Genomic DNA, 13274 nt, shown 5'->3' with positions numbered 1-13274 from the left:
TTCAGTAGGATGCATAATATTCTGGATCCATGAAACAACTGGCCTTCCAAGAGTTTCCCCTCACGGGGATTACTAAAGCTTTCTAGCCTAACCAAGATTGTGTGCAACAAGTTTTTGAGCAATGTTTTGATCATGTGAATAGTTTAGAAGCATTAGAAACTTATGTATCAAATATGATACAGTAGACCTTCTAGGGTTACAAACGCTGTTCACATATTTCACTAAATAGACCACACCATACCATTATTTTATCATATTAATTAAAATGTATATGAAATTGTTTTAAATAAATCAGTACAGAACCAGTTGTACACCTCTCTCTATTTCATTATAGTGAATAACAAAAAATAATTAAATACATAGTTGAGCTGCCAAGAAAGGAATTCAACATTATGTTTACTGTTAACAATTAAAAAATATCAAGATCTTATACATAAAAATCACAAAGAAACAGGTTCTTAAACAGCTTCCAAAACAAAGAGGCTAGGTGGGATAAGAAAAAAAAATCTGTTCTAATATTATTTTTTTAAAAATTCACTAACTCAAACAAAAATGGAAATTTACTGTCTAAACATCTGAGGTGATAGAAAAAAATGTATTCACAATATAACCGATGATCCAGATTGACATTATAGCTTAAAGTCTATTTTTATGTATAGTACACAAATTCTTATACAAATATTAAAAAAAAATATTCACTCCAGCAAGGAAAAAACTGCTTATTAACAATGTACAGCATATAAGATTCAGCATAAATGTTGGCATTTGTACACTGTGTATCTTCTAGCTGGACTCTGAAGCACAGACTTGATTATAGTATTCCTGCAGCACCTCCAGCTGGGCTGAGCGGATCAGCACATGAGGCCGGACTGAGGCCAGCATCTCACAGGCCTCCTCTGGACTCCAACAGTGTAGCTGTGAAAGGAGAATAAAGGTTAAACACAGGGCCATAACTACCATAGACATTGAGGGAGACAATATCTATTGATGCAAACAACTCAACTATGATTAATGAAGGCTAATTCATAACTGTGATGAGACAAAGAACATTAATGGAGATGTTTTTGACATATTAGACCCGTTAAGAGTGAATGTTGGCATATTTTAAAATAAAAATATAATATATTCCTATATTACTTACAAGTATAAATTCAAATTATTTTACATGGTTATAACCTTGGTTTAACATCAAATGCATATTCCAAAGACTGTCACACTCTTGAGTCTTCTAACATTCATTTGACAGAACTGTTTTTCATTCCCTTTATATAACTGCATGATACAATGCATATAATTATATATAAGCATCTTCAGAATTAACTGGTTGATACTGGTTCAAGAAGGAACTAATTCATATAAATAATGTACTGCGTGTGTTTGATCAGTGAAATGATGTATGGTTTATTCTTAAAAAAAGGAGAAGTGAAGCTTTAAGTGCCCCTATTATGGATTTTTGAAAATTACCTTTAATGTAGTGTGTAACATAGTTCTAAGCGAATGAAAACATCCTGCAAAGTTTTAAATCTGAAAGTGCATCATATATAAAGTTATTCTCTTTTAAAAGTAAGAGTCGACTCGACTCTGAGTCAATGAAATGAATCGTTTTTCAAACGAGTCATAAGCCGTTTCGTTGTGATGTCAAGACGAAACATTAGCATATTGCCCGCCCACTTATTGCGTGCACAGACACCAGGGAAAACTTGAACCTCAAACCTGCAGCTGATTCCTGTGGATACTGGATAGCATCATGTCGAGAAAATGCTGTGCTCTACAATGTGAAGGTAAAGCCAGTTTTCTTCACAGCCCAAGGATGAGCATGTGAAGAACCAGTGGTTAAAATTAATCTTTACCACGATACCACAACAGTATAATCATAAACTTTTGCTGTGTTCCCTTTATTTTACTGACGACTGCTTCTCAAATCTCGGAGTTCAATGCAGGATTCGCAAACCGCTTGTTCTTGAATGGTGGTGTTCAAAATACTTAGTTTTGAGTTTATATTGTGTAGGGCTCCTGTTAACTGGTTAACTCACATTATAACGGTCTTACTGAAATACTTCTGCTAATCAGTTGTGGGCCACTATTACCTAAAACTGTGTCTATTAATGCAGATTGTCTGTCGTTCACTACTGTGAGTAAAGATTAAGAGTAGACCAACTATTATGTTACATCAGTCATTCACGCTAGAGCTCAGCTAATGTATGCACTGTTATTGATAAAGTTTCCACATTCACCGGAATAAATTAGAAAAAAACTCAGTAAATAAATAAGTACAAGTAAAATAATCGGATAGTTGATGGACATGCAATTGTTAATGCTGATGGTGAGGAATTACAGTTGCAACATCTCATAATGTACCTCAAACTGAGTAGTGTTTCACTGAGAAACATCCTGATATGGAGGTTCGGGTTGACTAACTAGTTCTTCCAATGTTTCATCATCGCACTCGTGCTCGTATTGATAGGGTAAAATCAACGTCATTGTTCGTTACTGTGTTTAGTTTACGGTGTAGGAAGTCTCAGGACAAGCAGAGTTGATGTTGTTATGGCAATGGCCGTTTTTGTTTTCAACACGCGCTGTACACGGTAGACCAATTACAACAGACTGAGCTGTCTGGCCAATCAGAGCAGAGTAGCTTGTGGAAAGGAGGAATTTAGAGAGATTGATTCATCTGATGAGTCGTTTGAGAATCACTGAAAATGTGCTGATGTCTGTGTTGTCTCTCCTTCTTTATTTGCCATATTTATAGAACCACTTGCAGCAGCAATACGACAAAACAATAATATCAAAGGGATACAAGATACAAATTTCTCTTTATGCAGATGATTTATTGTTATGTTTACAAAACCCCTACAAGTCACTAGAAGAAACCTTTAAAATTATTCATATTTTTTCAAAATTCTCTAATTATACAATAAACTCGAATAAATCAACAATACTACCCCTTTCTGAGGATGCCTGGGATTCTACAGCTTATAATTCTTCTCTTCCACTCCACACCCGCAACAGTACATACATACTTGGGTATCAACATTTCCCCCAGACTGTTGTTTAATCTCAACTATATCCCACTTTTAAAAAAGTTTGGAGATGATTTAAAACACTGGACTAACCTACCACTATCACTTGTCGGTCGCATTGCTACAGTTAAGATGAAAACTTTACCAAAAAAGTCAACTATCTGTTCTCAATGCTTCCAACAACACCCACCGATAAATGGTTCAAATCACTTGATTTATTAAACTCTCACTTCTACTGGAAGAACAAAACACCTAAAATATCTCTGGAAAAAACTTACAAAAGACAAAGACACAAGGCGGCCTAGAAGCTCCAGATTTTGAATGTTACTTTTTAGCAAACAAGCTACAATATTTATATAAATGGATTCACAAAAACATAATCTAATTGATGGATAGCCTTCCTACCAAAATCAATTAAGAAAATGCACTATTTTAAGAATATTACAATTGCATCAACTCTGACAGCCTGGTGGAAAGTAAACAAAATGAATAAGTCACCACTAACACCATGTAGACACACCCCCATCTGGTTCAACCCTGATTTCCAACTATGCAATAAACCTGTCAATTTTCCATCATGGCGACAAAAAAGAATTACCTCCATCACTTATTTCAAAATAACCGGCAATTTGCATCATTTAAAACACTAGCCCAGAAGTACGGTCTTGGGGGAGAACAGTTTCTCCAATATTAAATCCATCGTTAAATCCAAGATCAACATAATCAATAACCCACTTCATCCCTCTCAGTTAATGGAAGACATCATGAAAATCACTAACTCCAACAAATTAATATCCAAACTACATAAACTTATATTAAATAATGATGCAACAATTATAGTACCATGACCAAATGGGAAAAAGATTTAACCTTCACCCTCAACACGACCTCTGGAAGGAAATCTGTAACAATACATTTTCAATGACTAACAATACAAACCTCCAACTCATACTGTTCAAGATTATTCACAGGACTCACATCACCGAAAGAAAGAAGTTTATAATGGGCTTGAGGGACACAGATATTTGTTCAGTTCACATTGGGGAGCACAGACGACTACTTTCATGCCACATGGACCTGTCAATCAGTTTACTCATTTTGGATATCAGTGACCACAAAACTCTCCGTTATCATGGGCTGTAGAATCACTCCATCTCCGTCACTCTGTTTACTCAATAACAACATAGAAGTTGATAATCTCCCAGTCAAATATAAAAACCCACTCCTCATTTCTCTAACTATCGCCAAGAAAGTAATTTTGCTAAACTGGAAATCCAAAAATTGCATGCATATGAATCACTGGACCAATCTTCTTACAGAATACATCACATTAGAAAAAATATCATACACTAACAAGAATATTATATCTACATTCCTTGATATCTGGAAACCATTCCTAACTCATCTTCATATAAATCAGCCACCTGCAACCAGATTTGGTTTGGAGGTGCCTGTTATGGTGCCCTAGTGTACTTTGTGGAGGAAGATTCAGCAGAGAATAGAGGCTTAACTGCTAGGGTTGGGTGTCGCTGGCGGCAGGGGGGACCCAGGTGGATCGGAGGGAGGTGTCTATGTAGGGAGGGTCTGTTGGTTGTGCTCACTGGAAGTTGTGGAGCGGCTCCCAGATCTAGAGAATAGTGTACATCTAAAATAATTGTATTGACCGGTCTAAATGTATTATTATTGTTATTATAATTACTATAATTATAAATTACTAATGCTACCACTACTCCTACTATTATTTTCATGAATATTATTGTTGTTAACTTGTTACTACTACTACTACTATTATTATTTTTATTAGTATGATTACTACTTCTACTACAACTCTACTACTATTACTATGATTGTCTTACATTGCCTCTATCTATTTCACTAAAATATCCTATTGTTTAAACATACAAATGTACCTGCATACATTACTATATGAATATCTATATTTTACTGTTTTCTTTCTCTTTGTTTTTGTTTTATTTTTGTTTTTCTCTCATCTGTATGTGTGTCATTGATTTCTTACCATTTTTTTTACCTTTGATACATGTAATCCTGTTGTAGGCGACTCCAAAACAACATTAGGAAACTTTAAAACAGCATAATGGGGCACTTTAAGTAAAAGTCCCTTTGTATTCTGCATGCATGTGTGGGTTTCATGCAGAAAAGTGAACAGCATCACTTGAATTAACCTATATATTAATTTTCCCTGTCCAAAACTCTCCACCAACAATATTATGGTGAAAAAATTTCAGCTGCGTCTTGAACAAAACTCAAAGAATGTGCAAAAGAAATGTGCAACCACACAATGATGAATATTGTTTACAGTGGTGACCTATGACACAGAGCTTTTTGTATTGATGCTGCTGGTTTCACTATTGTTCATGGTGTAGGGCAGGCAGACAGACTGATACCCACCCTGATGAGGTATGCAGCTACAATAGTTGCACTGCGTGAACGGCCGGCCTTGCAGTGAATATAGACACTACTGCCTTGCTGTCGATGTCTCAAGGTGAAGTCCACACCCTTGTGGATGTGCTCTAGGCTGGGGACACCTGTCAGGTCCACCGTGTCCAGTCTGATCTGCTCAACGCCAACAGCTCGCCACTCCTATTATTAATATAAGCATCCTTAGATGTACATTGCCATCTGTGATTATAGTTGGGAATGAGTGAAAGAGTTAGGAGAGACACTTACCTCAGCTGAATTGCAGAAATATTTTGTTTCATATTCTTCATTCATGGTAATGATTCCTCTGATTTTCTCTTTTTGGACCAACTAACGCCAAATGAGACAAGAGGGATTAGTTGAACCCTTAAACAGGACTACGATATGAGGCAAATTATCAAAGATTTAGGATCATTACAATTATATCTGTAATTCATAAATACCTTAAAAGCCAAATCTTACCTCGTCTGTCATTGACCTGAATGGGAGAGCACCAAGAATGACAGTCGGATCCACGCGATTAAACCATTGTCTGGAGCTGACCTTTTCCATGACAACATTGTAAGCGAGTGTAGGATAAAATAAAATCCTTGCTAGAACACTGGACATCGTTCCAGACGAACGAAACGAGTCACAGAAGTTTCAATCTTTCTCAACTACTCCTACATAGCACTGCATATGAAAGGACTCTCTTTGAGTTTTTTTCTTCGACGCCTGTCACAGATCCTCGACATTGCCCTCTTCTGTTTTGGAGGTTAATTGGCTGGATACAGCCGAGTTTCATTTCCATATCCAGCGACTAAAAAAATGAAGGAATTCACCGGACCAACACCTATCTTAAAATAATAATAATAATAATAATAATAATAATAATAATAATAATAATAATAATAATAATAATAATAATAATAATAAGCTATTGATCGAACGCCATTGATACAAGAAACATTTTTGTGTGTGTGAAGGAGACTTAAAATTCATGTCCTTAGTCATGGTCTACCTTTGCAAGAGTCTTGTGTAATTTTGTAGCTTATCGTGTTCTTGTGTGATGGTGTTTGTTAATTAACGTTAAATAATCGATTAAATTCATAAAAAAAAAAAAAAAATGCTATAACAGAATTTCCGGTTAATAGTCCAATAGCATGCAAACAGCATAAGGATAAAGACGGGTATGGACATGTGCCTGCAGACGTGGTTAATGTCCATTTACAGTGCATGCATTTTTTTGTGCTTTCTTGGGATTATTTGCCAGTGTGAATGCATTATTTAACGCATTGTATAATAAAACACATAATAATACCAACGCAACTGCACAGACATTAAAAGGGCAATTCACGTTAACAAGTCTGTCAGTTGCACACATTTGATGTTTATCTCCATATCACACGCGCAGGCCTTTTGGGTTTTTTATTGACTTCAGCGACCACGTGAGAGAAACGTGTATCTGTCTCTTTAAGAAGGGGGGCGTATTTCAACCAATTCATTCTAACTTCTGTTTTAAGTATTTATATGGCAATTTGTCATAAAATACCAACAGAATTTGTTGTTATAGTCACGTCTATCAACGTTTTGGCTCAAAAAGTACATATTTGCCCAGTACATTTCGACACAGGCTCCACCCCAATTCCCTTTTAATAAATGTGATGGTGCATGCAGGAAAGACAGCCATTTTGCACCGTCCCTGTTTCACCCAGAAAGTAGGTTGTCGTGGGAAGACGTAATCTGAGAAAACGAAGTAATTCACAAATCCCACAAAACAATCATTCCCCTGAGTCACCACACCATACCTACTCCGTTCCCTCCAGTTTGAAAAAGGGGCATCGAGGGTAAGTGTTGATTGTTCACGGTTGTAACGTTAGCTGCGCGAGCAAACTGGTGGTTGTTTACGGTCGCTAGCACGCGTTAACATGCGTCATTATGTAAGAGCAGATCGACCACCGCGCGCCCATTGGGCTCATTTCGGTTATTGATGCTGTTTTGGTCAGTAGTACATGCACGGTTGCGTCAAGAGTTATTTAAACCTGTGTAACTTTTGCGAGCTGTTATGCTAAGTTTAGCATCAGTGTAACAATGATGCAACGCAATTAAAACGATGCAGGTGATGAGCAGAACTCTCAGACAGGTCGTTCCCTGTGTTGCACATGCGGTCTTAAAATCGCATGTATTTTCACAGCGATCGTTCTGGAAATTAAGTAACTAGTGGTTCTGTTGGAAAACGCATGGTCACTCCCCGGCTAAATTCAAATGAACGTAGCAAATGTGTTCGTATAGTAGCAGTTTTAAGTTTAGCACAGAGCCTGTCATGTTCTGCATTTGCAAAAAGCTCCTTTTGCAAGTAACATGCAGCTGTATGACTTATTCGCGGGAAGTATCGATCATAGCAAGTTAAGCTAGCTAGTACTAGCTGCGAATTAAATGTCTCTACCTCATAGTCCTTTTACTTGCTTGTTTCAGAGCTAACGTGCTAATAAAATATAAATACAACATGCAAAAGTACTTCTGAGATCATCACATCCAGTGTCTATGGTTGTATCTAATTTAATTTGAATCTTGTTCATGTCGCTGCTTATTTCCACAAAGTATGTCAACAAAATGTGTCAAGTTAAATGAAGTGAGAAATAGTTTGTGGCCTGCTGGTTTTTGAGCACAGGCCTGCTGAACAGAAAGCTGCTGCTGTTCAGGACTGTCACGTGAACTATCACTATCATTTGATAAGAGCTTCACAATGGACTATTGTCCTTTTACCTCTAAGCAAAACCGTTATATAGGAACAATGCATTTTTAAAGCTTTTTGAACATGAGTTAAGGAATCTGCATTATAGTCCTATATCAGGACTAGTCAGTGTTTAATGCAGTGGTTATCTAATGTGGACTGTGTTCTGTTGGGAATGCTTCATGTTACCAGTGTTGTGACCTTTAGTTGTAGTTTGGTATATAAATGAGTTATGTCTAGAATGGGAGCCTTGTAGGTAAAAGCTATTCAGGGAAAAGACAACATAGGCAGCTAACATGCTATTGAATGAGACCGCCTGAAGAGCAAGAAGGTCCATTCTGCTTGATGTGCTTGTAATGGGATCTTTCGTGTTTTTGTCTAATTCAGTGTTTGATAATGAACTTGATTTCTTGGCTGAGATTAACAGGATAATTTAGCCGAAATGAATATGAATCTTCCTCCAACTAATACATTGTAATATACAGTTAGTATATAATATACTAATATATACCCTCTGGCACACATGTAACCAGTCAGAAAAAATACACAGCTAGCTTTGTGAGAATAAAGTAAAAATGTTGCACTGAAAATCTATATTATCTTAATGTAGAGGGACAATAGGTTATATGCTGGTATTCTGCTTTTGCATTTCATTATGCTTCATTCCTTAAGGCCAGTTGTAACTGACCGGTTTAGTCCTTATCTGACATTGGCAAATTGTGCAGCATTGACTCTCTTGTAAGATCTGTCTGTCTCCTAGAATTATTAAAGGGAAAACCCAACTCTAAAAGAGGCAGTATAAATAATACACAAATACCGCAAACAGGCCTAAGCATGGTAATGGAGGTAAAGGACAGCCAGTCCCCAAATACTGTGAATCATCACAGATGTTCACTGATAAAATGCCAGTCTAACCATACAACTTTCGTTTTGCAGGTTGACGGGAGCAACGTTTCAGAAAAGCAAGGCCACAGAGAGGGTAAGTGGTTCTCACTTTCGTGTTTGGATGTATTACAATGGACTATTTGTTAAGTGAGACATCACAATGTCATGCGTGAATGTGGGTAAGGTAGGTATCCATATTCCAAATGATTGGCGCTCAGAAGAAAATGATTTGACTAGAATCATCAGACAGCGCACACAAATGTTCAGCCAACATATTAGTTTGAGAGGTCGCAAATGAGTTGATTTTCAGTTTATTTTTTATGAGGTTCCATTTAGTGGTCGACTGATATGGGCTTTTTGATGGCCGATATCTTAGAGAGCAGGGTGGCCGATATAAAGCCGATATATATGTATATATATATATACACACACACACACACTTTATATTTATATAAATCAATATTTAATAAATTTGATAAATTTAATACATATTTGAAAATCTTTAAAATAAACATGCTTAGGCCCTATACTTTAGATGGCAACTTCTTGAATCTACAATCCTATTACAGAATTTTTCACAAATAAAGTAATTGTTTAAAAATATATGAATATGTGAATAAAAAGGAAGTAAACACTGTAACAGGGCACTCAGTAATCTGGTAATTAATCAGTAATCACTGATAATCATATTTTTTCAAATAAAGATTTTTTTTTTACTTTGACTTTTGACAAGGTAACGCTAATTTTACATACAGCACACAGTGAAAACGACATGAATATGACACAGTGGGCCACTGGATATAGCACAGCATATTTTAAAATGAAGGATTTAAAGTGTTTCGATCGCGTCTCCTGTGAAGCTGATCTTCTGTTCGCATTCACTCACTTCACACTGACCAACCGTCACTCGCAGTAACACGTTTATACAGGCTACAAATGCACACTTCACAAGATATCACAGCTGGATTTGATTAAATCTGCAAGGTTTGTGAAATTAAATGTTTATTAGATATTCAGAGATTTGTTTAAATTATGTAGATGCGCATTTGCTGAATGTTGACGGTAAATGAGAAAGTATTTTAGGCTGATTGTTTGCCTTTTTGGTTACAAATAATATAAAAGCAAACGTATTACTTTTTCGCATACCATTTACTTTCTTTGACCAGTTCTGTAGCCACCGGTTCTGTCTAACAAAGTATTAGATCTGACTGACAGAGATCGTAAACTAATGAAGACGGAGAATGTGAGTCAGCGCTGTGAGCAGGGAGTAGGAGGTCTCTGCGGAACAAAAGTGGGCGTTTCTAAATTTGTGGGTGTTTTCACACTGGTGGGTGTTTATAAATCATGCAATGAAAATGATGCCCTTCTCCCGACCCCACCCCTAAGACCTACCCACACTGTGACGTGGGCAAATCAGGACACGCGGTTGAAAACGCCCCTCTGTTTATGGTCTCGCCCCCTGATTTGGTAACTCCTATTACCGTCTGAAGAGACCTCTATTTGGGATCAGGCACTGCCGTTCTCTTCTGGTGCTGGTGTTCTCAGCGCCGCCCGTCAAAATAAAAGTCTGCAGCGCCGTCAAAATAAAAGTCCCGCTTCCAACACATCGGCCAATCAGAAAAACTTATCGGCCGATGCCTATATTTAAAAAAAGCTAAATATCGGTCGATATAACGATATATCGGTCGACCACTAGTTCCATTTGTGGCAGAAATGAGTAGCCTGCTTTGTGCATTATACAATACATAAACTATGTCTCCATGTCTTCAATAATTGTTAAAATCAGTAGCCTATATTTTGTCATATATGTTCCGTTTATGTAGTCTTATTCTGACGTCTTTACTGTCGTCTTTCTCTGTTATCCTTACTGTAGTCTTGTTCTGTCCGTACAAAAACAGCACTTGTGTGATTTTGCTTAACTGGATCATCATATGAAAAATATGAGACAACTCATACATGGACATTTTTGACCCAATATCTTGAATTTTAGGTGCATTCTAACTGCATTCTATTGACTCCATTATAATGCAGTGAGTTTGAAACCGCCTTTCATAGACAACCGTAAAGACGACAGAATAAGAGTACAGTAAGGACGACAGAAGACAATAACAGTAAAGACATCAGAAGACAACGACCAAACAATGACATAAACAGAGAACATGCATATCAACATATACTAATTTTATTTCTCTGAACAAGTAGGCAGTGACTGTAGACAAGGACATATGTGTAGTATAAAGCACAAAGTAGTAAACTTATTTTTGGCACAAATGGATCCTCATTATTTTCAAGCCTGATCGCATGCCTTTTAAGAACTTCTCTGTGTAAAACAGAACAATTATACTGATCTTTGAACTTCAGATTCTATTCAAGTTTTTTTTTTGATTGAAATGAGTAGTTGTGGCCTGTGTTCCTCAGACTATTTGGACATTCAGTGCATGTAGTTCCTTGAGTATTGAACTTTTAATGAGAGCCACCAATGTCATTTGTGTAAACTCTCACACTGCATTCCTCTCTCTTTTTGGATGTTTTTCTGCTAGCGTTTGGATAATTATTGTCGGTTTATGTCAGCTTAAATGATGTATTAGTCACACATGTGGCGGTCCATTGTCATTTAGGATTTTGCACCTCCATTTCTGTCAATTTCTGTCATGCTATTAGAGAGCTGCATGAAGCAAAATTGCATGAAATGAACTCCCTGTTCCTTGGTGTTTAGTGCTCCGAATTGAAGACAAACCGTTTCCTTGGTTACTTGTTAGTGCGCACACACACACGCTTGAGAGTTGATGCTGCTATGGTGGGCTGTTCTTTGCAGTTGGATTTTTGTCCTGCATGGCAACACCTCCATTATCTTCAACTGAGGGCTGACAATTCTGTCAGACTCTGCTCATATTTGAGTGTGTATTTACATAAATACTGAGGGTTTTCAGAAGAGCGTTCGGCTGGAGAGTCTAGAGTGCAATTGTAGGCGTGAGTTTGAGCGCTTAGCGCAAAGTCAGGGGGGTTTATGTCTCCATTACAGGGGGAAGGGAAGTGTGGCAGAGTGCAGGCTCTTTAAAGGAGCCATCAATCATCTACTGCGTTACCTTTAAGACACTCATGAGGGGACTAAAATACTTGTACTGAGCTTCTGAAAGTCTTCAGTTTCATTTTGTACTTAACATACTAATGCTTTCAGGCAAAAAACTCTTTAACTTTGACTTCTGTCAGATTTTGCTGTGGTAAATTTGTGTCTGACAGTTGCTGCACCATGGCAGCTGTTAAATCATGACAACGCTCTCCAGGAGGGAGTTACCACATGGAGGTCAGCAGCACCTGTTGGGAACATTCCTGTTTATGCTCCTGCTAATGTGGCTATTGAATGCCATTAAAGACCTAAATAATTATTCCTATACATTTTAACTTGGGCTGTCAAATTAAAATTCGAATATTGAATATTTGTCCATTTTAAAATAAAAATTCATGTAGAAAGCAAAACCAGTGCATTCAAATTTTAGGTGTGTGTCGTGGAACACAAGATGTGATGATTGTGTTGTTGCGTTTTAATGATTTTGTTAACCCTGGGGTCTCCAACCTTTTTTCATTTGAGAGCTACTTTTTAAAAAATATAGTGGCCGAGAGCTACTCATGTAGGCTAATACAATACTTAAATCTCTTAAATAATGTCTCATAACTCTCATATTAACAACTATCTAAACTGTTTTAGACCTAAAAGAGTTTTTGTTGGCCTATATATGTCACCCTTAAATGTCAGAGAAAAGAACATAATCAGAGATTAATTTTTTTTAAAGAAAATTGTACTTTGCATATTATACTATAAAAACACATAATTATAGTTGATTTTATAGTGCATCTTAACTAGAGATGAAATGGCCTGAAAATTTCATTTCATGATTATAGTGACCAAAATGATCAGTTATCACAGAATCCTGTTCAAAGAGTACTAATACTACACCATAAAATCCATTCACCAAGGTTTACGTCGAAAACCAGCAAATAACAAATATAATTAGAATTCATTTGCACTTTTTGTTTACATAAACAAAATAACAACATTAAAAATAATGGTCAGATTTTAAAGGAGTGTCTTGCGACATGTTATCTACTAACATGTAGCCTACAAGTTCAAATAAAGTTTTGACAAAAAAAGATTTATGAAAAGCTCGCATATTTCAGCCTTTAAATTTTTATAAAAAGAATGAGTCAAAAAAGATAAA

The 13274-nt window shown here is 36.6% G+C and overlaps 2 protein-coding genes across 15 annotated transcripts in view; one reads left to right on the top strand and one right to left on the bottom strand.

The window, feature by feature from the left end:
* Positions 1-302: 302 nt before the first annotated feature.
* ptpmt1 (protein tyrosine phosphatase mitochondrial 1) lies at positions 303-7079 on the bottom strand. Of its 3 annotated transcripts, none has more exons than XM_077229005.1 (5): positions 7016-7079; positions 5922-6002; positions 5709-5789; positions 5430-5621; positions 303-915 (listed from the first exon to the last, which is right to left on the bottom strand). In XM_077229005.1, exons 2-5 carry the CDS (start codon positions 5931-5933, stop codon positions 784-786), a joined length of 417 nt encoding a protein of 138 aa, XP_077085120.1. In that variant the 5' UTR covers positions 5934-6002; positions 7016-7079; the 3' UTR covers positions 303-783. The 3 variants fall into 3 exon arrangements, with proteins under 3 accessions (XP_077085120.1, XP_077085121.1, XP_077085119.1); XM_077229006.1 differs by lacking the exon at positions 7016-7079 and adding an exon at positions 6460-6526; XM_077229004.1 differs by lacking the exon at positions 7016-7079 and having other exon boundaries at positions 5922-6190.
* A 6-nt stretch (positions 7080-7085) lies between these two features.
* The window catches only part of celf1 (cugbp, Elav-like family member 1), a 33945-nt gene continuing 27756 nt past the window's right edge, over positions 7086-13274 (top strand). For 3 of the 12 annotated variants that reach the window (XR_013203662.1, XM_077228985.1, XM_077228984.1), the window contains exons 1-2: positions 7116-7285; positions 9109-9151. The gene's annotated coding sequence lies outside the window, so the exon portion shown is untranslated. Of the gene's footprint in view, positions 7286-9108; positions 9152-13274 lie in introns of all 12 variants that reach the window. The other 9 variants (XR_013203661.1, XM_077228991.1, XM_077228990.1 and 6 more) reach the window with 6 other exon arrangements.

This window comes from Siphateles boraxobius, unplaced genomic scaffold (assembly GCF_051911475.1).
Source record: "Siphateles boraxobius isolate OS27281-9 unplaced genomic scaffold, OSU_SipBor_1 130, whole genome shotgun sequence".
Taxonomy (NCBI): Eukaryota; Metazoa; Chordata; class Actinopteri; order Cypriniformes; family Leuciscidae; genus Siphateles; species Siphateles boraxobius.
Note: the sequence above shows the minus strand (reverse complement) of the source record. Positions and strands in the feature narration are given on the sequence as shown.

What these genes read in the sequence shown, in the direction of transcription:
- ptpmt1 (XM_077229004.1), bottom strand. Translation starts at nt 6,068, where the DNA reads ATGTCCAGTGTTCTAGCAAGGATTTTATTTTATCCTACACTCGCTTAC. An exon ending in ATTTCTGCAATTCAGCTGAG is followed by an intron (nt 5,622 to 5,708) that starts GTAAGTGTCTCT and finishes TATTAATAATAG; the next exon opens with GAGTGGCGAGCTGTTGGCGT. An exon ending in TAGCTGCATACCTCATCAGG is followed by an intron (nt 916 to 5,429) that starts GTGGGTATCAGT and finishes CTCCTTTCACAG; the next exon opens with CTACACTGTTGGAGTCCAGA.